The sequence below is a fragment of the Cynocephalus volans genome, chromosome 6, assembly GCF_027409185.1.
Source record: "Cynocephalus volans isolate mCynVol1 chromosome 6, mCynVol1.pri, whole genome shotgun sequence".
NCBI lineage: Eukaryota > Metazoa > Chordata > Mammalia > Dermoptera > Cynocephalidae > Cynocephalus > Cynocephalus volans.
The window spans coordinates 56,228,039-56,246,054 of NC_084465.1; the positions used below are offsets into that span (position 1 = coordinate 56,228,039).

The window sequence follows — 18,016 nt, forward strand, 5'->3', positions numbered from 1 at the left end:
GTAGATGGCCAGAACCTGATATGGGCAGAGGCCTTACCCGCAGGAACGTCCACCCAGAAGGCAGAACTCGTCGCCTTCACAAAAGCCCTTGAATTAGGAGAGGGCAAAAGAATCAACATCTATACGGACAGCAGGTATGCCTTTGCCACTGCCCATGTGCATGGCACTCTGACCTCTGGAAGAAAAGAAATCAAAAACAAGGCAGAGATTGTAGCCTTGCTAGAGGCCCTTCACCGACCGCTAAAAGTGAGTATTATACACTGCCCGGGCCACCAGAAAGGGGATTCCCCCATCGCCAAGGGAAACAACTTAGCTGATTCTGAGGCAAGGGAGGCAGCCCACAGGTCCATTTCTCTTCTGCTGGTTGACATACCAGAGCTGAAGGGGCCCAAGTTTAAGTACTCTGCTGAAGACGTAGCAGAGATCTCAAGGAACTCTAATAACCACTTCAATCAGGAAAAAGGGCACTGGCATGCAGCGTCAGGCAAGCCTATCTTGCCACAAGAACAAGCATGTGCCATGATCAAACAAATGCACCAATGGACTCATCTGGGAGTAAACAAATTGGTCCAAACTGCCCTAAGAACTAAATATCATATAGCTAAAACAATTAGTAGAGCAGATAGTTAAAAATTGTGTGCCATGTCAAAAGGTAAATGCTTGTAAGAATACCATGGGACCTGGCAAAAGACCCAGGGGAGACAGACCTGGGGTATATTGGGAATTAGACTTTACAGAGATCAAGCCAGGTAAATATGGTTACAAGTATCTCCTAGTTTTTGTAGATACCCTCTCTGGATGGGTAGAAGCATTCCCGACAAAGCAGGAAACAGCCACCGTCATGGTCAAGAAAATCCTGGAAGAAATCTTCCCACACTTCGGGGTACCCAAGGTAATTGGGTCCGATAATGGGCCCGCCTTCATTGCCAAGGTAAGCCAGGGAGTGGCCAGATACCTAGGGGTCAATTGGAAATTACATTGTATCTACAGACCCCAGAGTTCAGGACAGGTAAAAAGGATGAACAAAACTCTAAAAGAGACCCTGACTAAATTAACCACGGAGACTGGCGTGGACTGGGTGGTGCTCCTTCCCTTGGCCCTGTTTAGAGCTAGGAACACCCCCTCCCGGTTCAACCTGACCCCCTTTGAAATTCTCTATGGTACCCCTGCCCCCTTGACTTTACTGGGGGATGCCTTTGAACCCACTTGCCACAGTAACAGTGACTTATATGCCAGGTTAAAAGGACTGCAAGCGGTGCAGAAGGAAGTCTGGACACAGCTGGTGGCTGCCTGTGAACCTGGGACCCCCAAAGTTTCTCACCAGTTCCAGGTTGGGGACACAGTCTATGTAAGGCAACAATATCAGGAATCAAACCAACAGGAATCAGTATTTCATGACTGAAATACCCACAAGAAAAAGGGGGGAATGTGGACCTGAACCTCTTCCCCCAGCCTTGAATATTAACTGACTAGCTTTTCTGCTTCTGTAATTAGCTTGCGCAAGGTTTTACAAGCCCCTGCTGGTGGGACTTCCCAAACCGCCCAAAGTACACCCAGTTCCAGGAAGGGAGTATGCTCACCCGATTCCAGGAACAGCATGACCAGTTCCTTATCTTTGGACACCAAGGGAGGAAAGAGGGGGGAAGGGAGGAGTAGACCGTTGGTCAGTACCTCAGTACCTTCCTTTGCCCACCAAAAGCTAAAAGCCCAATGGTTTTAAAAATTGCTTAAAGTGGCCAATAAACAGCGTACAACCCATCCTGTTACCAAAGTCTGCCTACCAAACTGTATAAAAGATGCTTGAGTTAAGAGCTCGGGGCCGTTTCTGTCCTGAAGACGAGTGACCCCAGCATGCTGGAAATAAAAAACCTCTTGCTTGATTGCAGCGATCTCTGTCTCCTGGTCTTTGCGAGATGAGCCTTCCCAACAAGTAAGATTCGCGCTTTCGGGCCAGTCTTACAATACATTCATATATTCTTTTCTCAATTTTTAATACAGGTCCTAACTATATTATTAAAACTACTGCTAGGTAATTCATGATTTTTGCTAATGCTGTGAATGTGATTTTAATTCCCACTACTAATCCCTGTCCAGGAAAAACCAGAAGGTATGTCACCTTCCCACAGTTACAGATGCTGGGAATATGTTCACTAATAGCACTGTTATAATTAATCACTCCTGTCCTCCAATTGATGGTGCTGTTTTCAACAGTGGCTGCTGGTTTCTGGTTTACTTGACCCATTACATAAGAACAGAAACATATTGATAAAGAATTTTCCACTCTTTAATTCAATTTAAGAAAACCAGGTCTAGCCCAGGCCCTGCCTCTAATATGCATCAGGACCACAACGGATTCAATTATATCCTCTGAGATTTAGCTTTCTCTTTTCTGAAATAAAGGGCTTTACTCGATTAAGTAGAAAGCCCCTCAAGTTCTAAAATCGTACAATTTAGATCTGATAGTTTAACGATAAGAAAAAATTACGTAAATAAGGAATAATAAATTCTGTATATTTCAAAAGAAAATGGCACCAATAGAGAAAACAGAATACAATTCTCTGTATTATAATTATAAAGATAAAATTTGTGTTTGCCTGTAAATATAAATCATCATACATTAAAAGTTTTAAGAAATATTTTCCTTTGAAAACAAATGTTCCAATGAACGTGAATCAGGACATCTCCAATATTGCCTGTTCACTTTTGTTGAAGTAAGTCCCAAGTATCATTTTTAATATAATCTACTTATAATTTGAAATAGAAAAATTTTAAATTCTGTAATTATATGCATTTAGAAGAATTTTAAGCAATTGAGAGTGTGCTATTCCTTTCTTTCAAAAAGTAATTTGTATTTAGCTTCCTCACTAATCTCAACCTGACATTTATATTTTCTCAATTATCTTTTAATCAACTACTGTGTAATCCCGATTCCATAACACTTGTCCAGCTGGAAAGATGGGCCAAATTCTTTCTTACTCCATCATTCTCGAGATGCAACCATCATATCAGATCATTTCTATTATGACTATTTTTTCATAGCCCTCTGGAAATTTAAATGCCACCTCCCAAAGATAAAACCTTAGTGAAATGGCCAAATGATCACCTCCTGTTTAACCAATTCCTCTTTACCAACATTGTGATGCAGACCTGATCAATACATGCAATATTTTCATGAGGATACCTGAAGCTGATTACTTGCAAAATATTCCCTAGTTGAAAAAACAGCATTTACAGCACGGTGATGGCTCAGTTTGCTTAAAGATCACAAAGAGAAGGATATCCATATGTAACGTGTTTGCAGAGTAGAGACACTGCAACACTGATAATATGAATGAGGATAATTGGTCATATAAGAACTCAAAGTTAACTTATCAAAAATTTAAATTTCTTATAAAATCCTGACACCTATGTAGTACTTTTTTTTTTTTTTTCCAGCAGGGTTATAAACGACAAAAAGTAGAATCAAATTGAAGAATGACCAGTATGTGCTTTGAACTATTCTATACACAGTAACATCTGTGCAAAACAGACAGTTCTCAGAATTTAAAGAAGCATATAATTTTGGGGAGAAGAAAATACAGGGTTATAGAAAATAAAGAACAAACGTATATAAAATAGGTAAAGAGAAGTGCTATAAAGAAAAATGATAGAGAATAACTAAAGTGACAGAATAACGAATTGAAATGCTCTCTGTTATGGCAGCATTTGAGCAAAGACCTGAGCAAAGTCAGTGAGATAAGCAGGCAGCTCTCTAGAAGCATCAAGATCATGTGAGTAAACAGAAGTGATTTCTAATCTGCACAAATCTATAAGACATGCACCAAGCAAAAAGGATAGACCTGCTTAAAGCAAGGTTATTAACATCACCAATGAGTTCTTTGGCACCTGGGATCAACAAAAACAGTTGACCAAAGTTATCGACTCGGCCTGAAGGAATTATATTCAATCTAACTCAGTTATACTGAGATTGAATATGAACATTTTAAAAACTGAGAGCATGATTATGGTATAAATTAATCAAAAATATGAATAAAGAAGATACCTATTAATAGAGCATAGGGTTAAACAGGACAGAATTCACAAAGAGTGAAAAAATATTTTAAAATATATTTTTAAAAGTGCAAGAAGCGTAAATCAGTGAACAAACAATACATTAGGAAGGTGAATTAATTGTTGGAAAAGGTAAATGCCCAAAATTTGTATATGAAGTCTATAAGAAAACTTATGCAAATTATCACTTTATGACAAAGACTCTTCTATTTTAACAAACAAAAGATTTTCTTGTCTTAGCACATATTTTTAAGCTACACTATATGCAGCAAAATTCTCAAAATGCTTTCTTAGTTCCTTTAAAATTTGCTAAAATAGTATCAATTTATATATTGCTATTGAATGTTGTCTACTAGATAATTAAGAGCAATTAATTATAATTTAATTCAATCTACATAATTCTGAACAATTCTGCTATGTCTATAGCTCAGCCCAGCCCAAGTCACTCTCTTTACCTATACTCAAAATTAAATGAATAAATATAATTTGAAAAATTTTGCCCTATAAGTACTGACACAACACACATGGAGTCTCTTCCTAATCCTTCAACCCATAGCAAATAAGTCAATAACTTCTATAATTTTAAAGACAATAGTTCAGGATAAAAAGTATTGCCTTTGCATCACCTTGAATATTACTTTGCTATTTCTAAAACTGCTTATACAACTAATTTCTAAGTACCAAAAGCTTACTGTACCATGTAATTAATGGAAAAAAAATATTTTTCATACTTGTCAACACCTTCTTATAAACCTTCCTTATATTTGCAAAGCAATTAAGTTAGCTGCTGGCATCCCTCTGGCATCTCTTTTTTTTTTTTTTAAACTAAATAACCTTGATTACTTTGCCCTGTTATTATATCCCTAAATTTGTCCTTTTCTTCAGAGTCTTTTCTTTACAGTTTATAATTTCTTTATATGTGATTTAAATAGGTATTTTTTAAAGTACCCATTTTTACCTTAAAAAAATCAAATACGTAAGAGGAAATGTGTATGCTTTTAATGCCCTTAACTCCACTCCTTCCTGTTTTTTTTTTTTTAAATATCCCCCCCCAAACAAAGCAAATGGCTACAAAATAAAAGTATTTATAAACATTCATAGTATTGGAAATTCTGTAAATTACCAAGATCTTAAAATATACGTCAATGATAAACATGATTAGTTATAACAAGCCCCAGAGAGATGCCTGTTAAATTTACAAAATGTACCTCCTTAATATACCCTGATTTCCTCTTCCATAATGGCATTAAACCCCACCTATTGTACACACACTTAACAGTAATGTGATCAAAATTTTTGCACAGAAATCACTGGGGGAACTTGTTAAATGCAGATTCTGGCTCCATAAGTGTGGGGTAGAGCTTGAGATTCTGCGTTTCTAACTACTGCCTAACAGAGCTGCCAGGCGACAGATACTTTTGATGCTTGGCCTCAGGCCCGGCTTTGAGCAGCAAGAATATAAACTACAATCTTCTTGTTGACATAAATGAGGTATGGACTGACAAAGTTTTCCTGAAATGTAGATGGATGGCTATTTTTTATGACAACAAATGAAATTATTCTCTTAGATTTCATTTGTTACGAAACTGTAATTGGCATGCCAAATATCTTTTATTTTATTTGAGCTCTAGCAAAAAAGAGCCTGTATTGTAAGATATTTTGAGTTGAGGGGTGGGTAGAAAAAGCTTTAAGTTCAAAATGTGAGACAATTTACAAATATGCTCATTATCATATGCTGAGTAGGAAAGTTCCTAATGTAAAAAAAAAAAAAAAAAAGCCCTTATCTAGAAGCAAATTAGGAATCCTGTAGAACGAAAACTGAAATTTAAGGCACCTATGAAATGGAGCAATTGAAATCATGCCTATACAGTACAACTCCATATTTAAACAAACCTCCACTCTGATATTAGTTAGTATTAAAATGTCAAGTCACAAACTGTGAAGTGTCTGAGATGTTACCCTGCTTGCAAAGTAACAAATTAGCCTCCTACAGTTTCATAGATAACTGGCTGAAAAATACAAACCCTCTGGGTCAGAGACAAAGGACAGTTTACTACTCAGAGCAATAGCAGCAGCCAAAGTAAAATCTTTCTTTACAACAGCTACCCAAACCCCAGTGCCCACAGGGCAACAGGAGGAGGGCCAGGGGTTGTGTGCACAAGTAGCAAGGTGTATACAGTCAAGGATTCCCAAGAGGAGGAAGTCCCTGATCTTACACTGGGGCTATTGGCTACCCACCCATCTTCCCCTCCAGAGAGGAGAGAGAGAGAGAGACAATATCTTCATTACTCTGCTATGTAAATCTCTTCTGGGGAAGGAGACATCTCCATCTTTACTATCCTGGAATATACGTAAGTCTGAACAAATTAGCTGTTAATGCTTAGACTTGAAAAAATGTGAGATTCATGAAGAATAGTCTCCCAACGATTGACAGAAAAGCATTGGAAAATGGTAATGACAACAACAACAATAACCATAATGACTGCAGTATATAAGCATTTTACATGTGACACTTCATTTGGTGCCTAATAATGTTTTGGCAAGTTCAATGTGATTCTTCCCATTTTAAAGAGGAGGAAACAGATTTATAAGCCTTAGGTTACTTGTACAAGGTCACATAACCAGAAGTCTCAAAGGTCATGCATTATCCCTGTGCAGTTCTACCAGTACACCTAAGGCAGAATTGCCTGAGAAGAGTGCACAGTAAGCCACCAAACCAAACCAGAGGTGAGCCTCACGAATATTGTCAATGCAGGTATGATGTGTTGGCGAGATCATTCCATCATATTGCTCTTTACTTCATATGAACCAACAAATATTGGTTCCCTGATCCAAAGACTATAGAAAACAAAGGCATTAAAATCTTTAGAATATCATATTCAGGATTATTTTTTATTTTTGTATACAGACACACATGAGCACTGACCTGTCTCACACAGAAGTCTATACTCAGGAAATGTGCAGGCTTACTTAGCAGTTGCATTTAAGGAAAAGATTCTAGCAGGAGTAGGGATCACCTTTCCTTCCCAGCTTCTTGCTTGGCCATGGTTCCTCACCACTCATTTTGCAATTGCATTTACAGACTATCATTTCTAGAACTGTTATTTAGTGACTGCAATCTGGGTAAAAGGAAGAAATTTTTTTTTTTAAAGTTCTACCCAATAAGTAATAGAAAACATATTATAAGAAATTATATTTTGATTATTTTTTCTGGTGAGAAATCAAAGATAGCATTTTATAATGACCATGAATTAGAAAAGCTTCCAAGAAGAAAATTGGCTCAAAGATCTATAACGTAGTCATAACATTTGTGTTTAATTCTTAAGTAAGGTAATGTCTGGTTTTATTGAAACTCATGAAGATCTTTAGTTGTTAACTTTTAACATATTGTCCATAATCAGCATACATTTTCCTTTCAGCCTCCACTGGCTTGTAATATGTTACTCCTAAAACATCAAACTCCCTCATACTCATAAACAAATTTCACTCCCTTCCTGTAAATCAGAACATGCTATGATTGAATTGATGCTGGTATCATCTACCATTTACTTCTGTCAAAGCTTATAACTGGATTAGTGGGAAAACAGCCACATTATTCTTGCATTTCAGCCTTGCCTAACAGCAGGCTTCCTTACTGCAACAAAGAACAGCCCTGGAGAAGGGAGAAACACTCAGGAATGATGCAGCATTAGTTCTGACATCATATACATGACTTAGGCATAAAAATGACTGTTTTTTGAAAAATAAAAGAAACTTAGATATATAAACCTAAAAATGAGAGCCTCCTCGATTATTCTGTCTGGTGGTCCTAGGCCACTTTGGAAAAGTGTTAATGATACAGATGGCACCACTAGTCTTTAGATGGCTGACATGCTCTTAGATATGAGGATGAAGAGAAATGCATGGGGGTTCTGTGGGAAAATTACTGTCAAAGTTTACTATAGAACCACTTCCCTACTTCCTCAGTGTTTTATTACTATGCATCCCTGAAATCACAAAAGTTAAAAGTTATAATGTTGCTTTCCTAGACTTTCAAACAGTTTTAGAAAAAAAATAGGAAAAAATACATATGCATACATGTATGCACACACACATACAATATGAAGTTACAATCATACTTTGAAGGTTTCATCCAGAGAATTTCCATATTATTAAATTGTTCAATTTGTATTTGATGAAAAGGGTCTAAAGACGAAAATACAATTTGACTCTTTTCTTGCCAAAATGTTCCATAAGAATTAATTATGAAGTTAAGGTGGTTGACAGTAAATGTTATATAAATGTAAATAAGAATATATAAAGTTTGACAGGAGTAAAAAAATACATGTTAAAGGAAGTAAATAAATACATAAAAAAAGATATATTATACCTAGGTAAAATGCTTAATCCAGATGTAGCGTTTAGTTGTTTATTTGCAAATATACAAATAATCCAATGCATATATGCTTTTTCAAGCCTAAATACAGCAGATTTCTCTAAAGAATACCTCAACACAATGAAAGATATATACCACAAATCCACAGCTAATATCATATAGAATGGACAAAAATTCTATAAAAAATTCTATAAGGCTTTTCCTCTAAGATCTTTAGCAAGACAAGGATACTCACTTTGTCCACTCTTATTCAAAATAGAACTAAAGTTGTAGTCTGTGAAATAAGGCAAGAGAAAGCAATAAAAGACATTCAAATCAGAAAGGAGGAAATCAAATTACCCCTATTTGCAGATAACATGATCCTACATATAGAAAACCCTAAAAATTCCACCATAAAATTACTAAAACTAATAAATAAATTCAGTAAAGTGGCAAGATACAAAATCAACACACAAAAATCTATGGTCTGCTTGTATGCCAACAATGAAATAGCCAAAGAGGAAATCAAGAAAGTAACCCAATTCACAATAGCTACCAAAAAACTGAAATACCTAGGAGTAAATTTAACAAAGGAGGTGAAAGACCTCTACACTGAAAATGATAAAACATTTGTGAAAAAAACAAGACAACACAAATAAATGGAAAGATATTCCATATTCATGGGTCAGAAGAATTAACATAATCAAGAAGTCCATATTACCCAAAGCAATCTACACATTCAATACAATCCATATCAAAATACCAATAACATTCTTCATAGAAACAGAAAAAACAATTTTAAAATTTGGGCAGAACCACAAAAGACTCTGAATAGCCAAAGCAATCTTGAACAAAAAGAACAAAGTTGGAGATATTATACTTCCTGACTTCAAAATATACTGTAAAGCTGTAGTAACCCAAATAGCATGGTACTGACACAAAAGCAGATAAATTGACCAATGGAATAGAATAGAGAGCCCTAAAATAAACCCACACATTTATAGCCAACTGATTTTCAACAAAGGTGCCAAAAATATGCAATGAGGAAACGACAGCTTCTTCAACAAATGCTGCTAGGTAAATTGGATATCTACATGCAGAAAATTGAAAGTAGACACCTATCTCTCACCATACACAAAAACCAACTCAAAGTGGATCAAAGGCCTAAATTTAAGACCTGAAACTATGAAATGGCTAGAAGAAAACACAGGGAAAATGCTACACCAAATGGGAGTGGGCAGCACTTTATTGAGTGAGACTACAAAGGCACAGGCAACTAAAGCAAAAATATACAAATGGGACTATTTCAAATTAAAAAGCTTCTATATATCAAGGCACAATTTTAACAAAGTAAAGAGACAACATATAGAATGAGAGAAAGTTTTTGTAAACTACACATTGGACAAGGGGCTAATAGCCAGAATATATATGGAACTGAATCAACTTAATAGCAAAAAAAAAAAAAACCCATATAACCCAATTAAAAAATGGGCAAAGAACCTGAAAAGAAATTTATCAAAAGAAGACATACGAATGGCCAATGGGCACATGAAAAAGTGCTCAACATCACTAATCATCAGGGAAATGCAAATTAAAACCACAAGATACTGTCTTGCTCTAGTTAGAATGGTTATTATCAACAAGACAAAAAATAAGAAATGCTGGCAAGGATGCTGAGAAAAAGGAACTCTCTCACATTGTTGGTGGGAGTGTAAACTGGTACAACCACTGTGGAAAACAGTATGGAGGTTCCTCAGAGAACTAAAAATAAATCTACCCTAGACCCAGCTATCTCACCACTGGGTATATACCCAAAGGAAATAAAATCAGTATAACGAAAAGACACTTGCACTCCCATGTTCACTGCAGCACTATTCACAACAGCCAAGAGATGGAATTAACCTAAATGTCCATCAACAGATGAATAGATTAAAAAACTGGTATATACATATGATAGATTACTACTCAGCTATTAGAAAAATGATTTCCTATCATTTGCAGCAACATGGGTCGAACTGGAAACCATCCTGCTAAGTGAAGTAAGTCAGGCACATAAAGACGAATACTGCATGACATCACTCATATGTGGAATCCAAAAAAAAAAAAAAAAAAATGGTTCTCATGCAAGGAGAAATTGGGATAATGCTTACAAAAAGTGTGGTGGGGGGGTGGGGATTGAGAAGTGGTTGACTAATGGGTATAAAACTATGCTATCTACACTAAATGAATCATTGTGCAATATATGCATGTATTGAAACAACATACTGTACCCCACAAACATGTACAAGTGTTAAAATATTTTGAATAAAATAAAAAACAAAAAGAATTCCTCCACCAAAACACAAATAGTATTCTTCTTTAAAAAGGAATAACAAATTTATACTTAAAAGGAAGCATTTCTCTTTGTTTTTATAACCTAATCATTATTTTTAACTTATTTTAGAATTTATTTCAGAGTATCAGTTGTAACTATAAAATTAGGAAATCTATTTTATATTTTTTTCCTGAAGATTCAGCCTCAAAATTTTTGGTTAAATCTAGACTCATTAATGAAGATGACTATGCTCCAATACTGTCTTCTTCCTTGGAAAAGTTGCTAGAACTCTTCCTGTTTCCTTATTAGTAAAATTAAGGATAGTAATATTGTCAGCCTCACAAGGTTGTTATAAAGACTGAATGAGTTGCCATGAAAAACACTTAGAACAGTTTCTGCCACATGAACATTGTTAAAAAAATAACTCTAATAATTACCTATCACTTATGATTAAAAATAAGATTAATGTGCAAATAAGAAAAAATAATGAACACATGTCTACTTTAGATCTCGTTTCTACTGATTTTCTGAAGGGCATGTCTTTTTCTAGAATAATATGATCACTTAAAATCATTTAGTGAGTTTTCAGTCATAAAAGTCTACTAATGGTTATTCTGAAATAGTAAAAGTACATAGTTAAAAAATTCACAGTACAGTTAACAACAACAACAACAAAAAAAATCTGTCCCCTTATGGTGATAGCCATAAACAACTAAAGTAGAGAAAATCACTAACCAAAACTAAGGAAGCCTAAGGAGGAGCTAGGACCTGAGATCATTAATACTAGGAGCTGAAACCCGTAAGAAATCTCTCTGGAGAAGAGTGGGAAATCACTATGAGTTCATCTTCCTGTAATATCCACCTTACAATTTTCAGGAGTTGTGCGTCTTTCAATATCATTCTTCTTTCCTACTTTTGAATATAGACAGATATTTTTATAATTTTTAACTTGAGGTGTTTAGATGCATTAATTACTTCCAGATCAGGTGCATTCCTAGTTATGTCTACAAGCAACATGTTCTCTTTGCCCATTTGCTTTTAGCTCATTCAAGCCACACCAGTGAGGACAACCAAGATAGGATTTACAAAAAAGCTGTCAGTGTATCAGTAATGTCTGTATTAACCTGGCTCACAGAAACCACAAGGAATTATCTTGCAAATGTTTCTTAGTAATTGTGTTTCTAAAGAAGTTATTCAACAATTTTCAAAGAAATAAACATTTAAATACCATAATATTTTTAGGAAAAGCAATGACCTTTAAAATTTGTAAGGCCTCATGAATCTCAGTGTCAATACCATCTTTATCTTAAGTAGGAAAGAACTGTTAGTTGCTGGCTAAATGTTAAAAGTATAAAATTCATTCAAAGCCTGCTTAATCAGTAATTTTTTTAAAACATGTTTATTAATAGCATTCTTCAGTTTCCAACTGAGGCAGATGCTATTGGCGCCCCATCCATAATTCATTTCATGACAGCCCAACTTTTAACTGTCTGAGATTGCAAGGAACCCTCTGCTATCATACATGGTGATCTGGAAATACCAGGGAATCAAAGTCTCTTGGGAGCAGTCACCAACTTTATATACTTCAGCACATTTTCCCCTTGGAAGGGATAACTCTTCATGTAATGACTCATGTTTCTACACTGGTTCCCAGAATGACCCAGAGGAATAACCTTCACTCATTCAGAGTGGTGACTTGTTTGATAACGTATTTTAGTTCTCTTCTTTGTTTTAATTCCCACATTTCTCCAATAGTCTTTCCTAAAGTTACTTCCCAAATAAACCATTTAAACTTGAATCCTTTTCTCAGTGACTATTTCTGGGGAAGCCCAGTCTAAGCTGATACCAGCAGTGGTTTTAAAGGTTTTAATAAGCAGATCCTCAAGATAGGATTCTAGAATTGAAACATTTGCCAACCATACAGCAACAAAGGCCCCATTGGTAACTGAGAAGTCAAGAAGACTCCTCAGATGGTGTAGGGTCACAGTTGCTAAGATTTTCATCTGCAGTGACTGGAACAGAATATAGATTGAAAGAGATGTACCTAGACTTTGAGAGATCTGGGAATAATAGTAATCATAAAGCTAAGACTTGGTTGGTTGTTAAATTTCACTGAAGAAATTGACAGCCTCAGGTCAGCCAACTCTCAACTTAGGGCAAAGTAAGAAAGCCAGAAGATTCTATAGCAACTAATAAAGAGATTCTCATTTCCTATTGTGGGAAGGTCAACATGTGCTAGAAATTATGCTCAGAATTTGCTTTTGAGAATCACAGAATTGTAAAGGAGGTTACATTCACAGCCTTGGTGGGTTTCTAGGGAAAAAGCAGGGCACTGATAGACAAGAAATGGGACTTTAATACTAGGATGAGGACATCTGGGTGGATACACTTGAGAACATTGAACTTCTGAATTCCTTTATCCCCTCTGGATAAGCAGAAGGAACCTGGTCCCCTTAGTTAGAGGGTAGCAGCTTCTCTAGAGACCATAGAAAATAATGGTTACTCTTCTCCCAATCTGATTCCGTCTCCTCTCATGTCTCTAGGTAAAAAAAAAGACCAGATCCCATCATGACCTACCTGGAAAAGTAGTTTCTGCTCCAAGAAAACAGAAGACAAAATATTTAACAAAATAGTTTCAGGATCTTCCTAATAAGATCCAGCAAATACTGGGAAAACATGCAAGGGAATAGGTGCTGAGGGATCTTAAGGCAAAATACACCTGGTCATCAACTTAGCGTGGAGAAACGAGTAGCCTGGGAAAAGAAAATGCTTAGACTCCTGTGTAGTGGTAAAGGGTTTGGCTGGTTGGCCAAGGCCCTGGAAGGGGCATGATTGGAAGACATTCCTCAGACAAAGTTTTTTGGAGGAAAAGCATGGGGATAGATCTATGGGATTAGGCACAAAGTATGCAGTCACAGTAAGAATTTCACTAAACTTAAATCTATAACTACAATCTGGATATTTTGGGCTTCTCATATCACTAGACCAACATGCAGAAGAAAAAACAAAACAAAACAAAAAACAGGCATTCTATTGGCATGGTTCTGATTGATAAGGAGATTATCATGAGAGTTGCTGCTATATAATGTGGGGACTGTGCATGGAACTCTGGGGATTCATTTGAACACTTCCATAGTGGTGATAACTGAATGGGTAATTGTAGAAACCACTGTTTGTATGGACACAGAAACCATGGATTCATAGGCCTCTGGGTAAAAATGTGGGTGATTCCATCAAGCAAGGTACCAGTAGCACAGGAGCTGGCCAAGTGTATAGGGAAATTAGGAAGGATATTAGAAGAGAGAACAGATAAATATAAATCATGACCTTAGTTCTAACTCTGGCAGTCCATTATCCTGTACCATGTTTATTTGTTTACTTGTTAAAAACCATGACCCGTCTCTACATTTAAGAATGATTGACTGGATACACTGGCCAGGCTTCTAACCACCAGCACCTACAACTTTTTGTTTCAGTCCTCCCTCTTGTGTCCAGAGTCTGTTCTGCCCCGCAAATGGCAAGGCTGGTATCTAACACCCCAGCTCCTTTGGATTTGGCTTCCAGAATTCCTCAGCAGAATTACATTTCTATAAATTAAATTAGGATCCTTTAATTGGCTTCCTTCCTCCCCTTGCCTCACTCCCCACTCCTTTGACTAGAAGTGTTCCCTGTGCCCACCTCCCAGGTAAACTGCTTACACTTGAATCCATGAGTGAAGTTCAGCTTCTGAAACAAGCCATATTCACACACTAACAATATTTAATATATGCTAGTTTTATATAAATTTCACTAGGTATGACAAATATGCTCTGAATTGAAGATTTTCTTTTTTTCCTATGCCAAAGATAATAATTTTGTGAACTACAGTTCCAAAGCCTTTGTAATGAATGTGTTTACATGCAAATAAAGCTAAATAAGTATCTTTTCTGATCATCTTGAGAGATCAAGCATTACATTATACCTGTTTGTGTTTTGTTGAAATAAGAGGTGAGCTAACACAGGTCAGATTGTAAAAGCACACTGACGTGAATTAGAGATCTTATGCAGTATCAAGTTTTACTAAATAACGTCAAGAATACAAACTGAAGGACTTCCAAAGGTACAGATGAGGCAGACAGAGTCTGAGTTAAAAGACAGCTTCCCAGCTCCTTCCTTCCTGTGCTGGGCACATCCCTCTGGCCCACGTGAGTTTCACAGTGTTTCTGGTCAATGTACTTAAACTATAAAATACCTCCAATTTACTTCCTGGAAAATTATATCACCTGTGAGAAATTTTTCAGGTAATCTTGCCTCATAGATATTGGGTTCTATTTACCATAGCTACCCTTCGCCAGGGATATCCCACTAAAAGCATTTTAGGGATAAGTTCTCTTCCTCTTAAATCAATATCATTAATCTATGCGTTGTGTTGACAAGGGATTATACCAGGTCTCCTGCTGCCTTCTTTTCTTCTCCAGTGGTGCCCTACCAGTCAAGGCAGCAAATCAAGTGCCGACCAGCTGCTCTCACCACTGAATCACCACCAAGTGATTCCAGAAACAGATTCATTCTCGTATTTTCCATGCAAAATAACCTCACCACAAATCCCTCTTTTTCCATCTACATTTCTACAAATATATCCACTTCAAATGTAAAATTATATCCACCAGAAAATGGCCACAAAATATTTTGCCTAAATTCTGTGAAGGAAAATGAGGTATGGTAACATTCATTTGTCTTGTTTCATCTGCTTCAGAATTCTGTACTTTCTAGCTACGAGTAGGAAGGTCTAAGAGCTCTGAGGATACAAGATTTTAATGAGAGCATATTCAAATGTCTACTGGTTCTTGTATTAAGAAGAAAAAAAAAAATAGTTTCAAAACATAATACAATATGGATATGTGTCCAGGGAAAAAATGAGCATTATAATGAATAGAAAATTGCCATATAATCATACCGCCAAGTTGCTACTTATCAGGAGTTCCAGTGGTATCATTGAGTGAAAGGGCTCACGTTACCTGTTTTAGCTCCTCTGAGCAAAGGAGAATATGCGCAATGCTTTTCACTCATATTCATTATTTCAATTATTTTACTCAGGTATAAACTCAGAAACTCAAAAAGGATCTTGGCATGGAAATATAGGAGAATCAGTAACTAAGATAGGACAGCTCAGTAAGATAGTCTCATATAAGAAATGTCTCAGCCTATCTAACGTAAAAATAAAAAGTATCTAAAATCAGAAGGAGATAGAAATTGCAGATTTAATTCAGGAAAACTTCACAGTCATCTTATACTTACTGAAGCTACATTCACAAAATCATCATCTGAGAGGGTTTCTAACATTTCTGAGACGGATGTTCGGATCAGTTTAAGCGTCAATCCACTAACACTTCCACTCCTATAAACAGACAAATAGATCCACAAGTGTTACTCACTATTTATTTAATCAATAGCATAGAAAAAAGATAACTTATGCACTAACTGGTCATTTATTTAATATTCAAATAATAATTTTTGTCTTTAAAAAAATCAGCAGTAGAAGAAGTCAGATTTTCTGATAGAGGGGACATGGTAAGAAATCTTGCCTTTCTTTCCTACCAATATCAGTACGTATGTACTCCTAACTGAAATTATCAAAATGACATGATGGAACAATTTTTTAAAAATGTGGATACTTATGGCATATTCACTCATTCAGGAAATATGTATCAAATACCAGCTTTGTTGGTCAAGTTAGAAGTGAGGGGTAGAGAAGTTAATAGACATAGTCATTAACTGGGAGCCCATTGTTTGACTTGATTATACCAATAATTATAAAGCTGATAACAACTGTGATAATAGATCTGTGAACAAAATGCCTTGTTCTGTACCTTAAAGCAGATATCCTCTAGGATTTAGTCTTTAGTTTTCTTGTCTCTACGCATTCTCTGATCCTCCATGACATCACTATTTGCAGGGCTCATCTCTACGCAACTAACTCCCACTTCTTCATCTCTAGCTCCTAAGATTTTCCCAGTTTTATTTTTCTAGCTGCCTCCTAAACAACTAAGACTCGATGTCCAAAATGACAATTATTCCCGAACATACTTTTTGCTCCTATTTATGTTCTTGGTATTAACCAGCTATGTCTCAGTCATCAGTCTTTTTCTCCCTCTCAACCTTCCTACCCACTCAGACAATCTCCCTTATCCATTCCACTGCACAGTGTTCCCACCGCAGCAGTCTCCTCCCTGTACTCCATCCTCTCTGGCTCAATCTCCATTCCCTGAAGATCTTAAATGCATTTTAACAAATGAAGTGAGAATGAACAGTTCAGTTACATTTGTAGAATTTGTTATCTTCTCTTTCTCAGGCTGGGTTATAAGGCTTTGGACAACTAAATAGAACTTGTTTACTTCCAGTCAAAATGTGGAATATTCAAATGTTGATAGATGCCTGTGATATGTGTTTAGCTTCCTACAAATCATGGATTTTATTTCTTCCAGTGAGACAAAGAATATATGAGGATATATCTCTTTTCTCTGAAGAGAAAATACCAATTCCTTGATATTATTTTTAAAAAGTAAATCACCATAGCAGTATATAATCTTGTCAATGTCCTACATATGCATTTTTAACCTTATTTTAGAAAACGTGCAAATGCAAACACACAGATACACAGATATATATCTTAACTTGAAGCAATATAACAAATAAATAACATGACCTATATAAAAAAAAACCTGGAATTCTTTCATATATATCAGCTCTTCCCTTGAAAAAGTCCCACCAGTACTGACAGTTAATATAGTTAATATTTACCTATTTTGTGACCAAAGCCCTACAAGTTAATTGCATCATTAAGTGCCAACTAAATGTTTTTTTTTTTGTTGTGATTTTTTTTTTTTTATAGCAGGAACTGCTTAGGTTTTAGCAACTGTACTGTAATATTGTTTAAAATATAAAGCAGAAATTGAAAGCAAATGAATAATTTTTCAAAAAGGTCAAACTTTAAAACCATGTCATAATTTTCCATTGTGATATTGATTCTTCTCATTTTCAATAAAATAATTTTGTCTGTTTTGTTTTGCCTTAATATGGCTTCTTTGTCTGAATGCAGAAGTCAGCAAAATTGGTTTTTAATCTATCAAACATTTTTTAGTCCCAGCATTTACTGTTATCTACATATCCTCCCATATTCTCTGTATATTAATATGTAATATTTAATTACTCACACATCAACGAGAATAAGCATGTCTTTAGGAGATGCAGCACCTTGAATGTACCTGAAACAAATACCATATAAATATTTTTTTTCTTGAGAAAGTGTAAAACATTCA

At 35.8% G+C, this 18,016-nt stretch overlaps 1 protein-coding gene across 4 annotated transcripts in view; it reads right to left on the minus strand.

Annotated features, from left to right (window-relative positions):
* Positions 1 to 18,016, minus strand: part of CACNA2D1 (calcium voltage-gated channel auxiliary subunit alpha2delta 1) — a 486,082-nt gene that overhangs the window by 105,509 nt on the left and 362,557 nt on the right. For all 4 annotated transcript variants that reach the window (XM_063100870.1, XM_063100872.1, XM_063100873.1 and 1 more), the window contains 2 exons: positions 17,912 to 17,962; positions 15,996 to 16,095 (listed from right to left, as the gene is read on the minus strand). In XM_063100870.1, the coding sequence (XP_062956940.1) occupies positions 15,996 to 16,095; positions 17,912 to 17,962 (151 nt within the window). The remainder of the gene's footprint in view (positions 1 to 15,995; positions 16,096 to 17,911; positions 17,963 to 18,016) is intronic.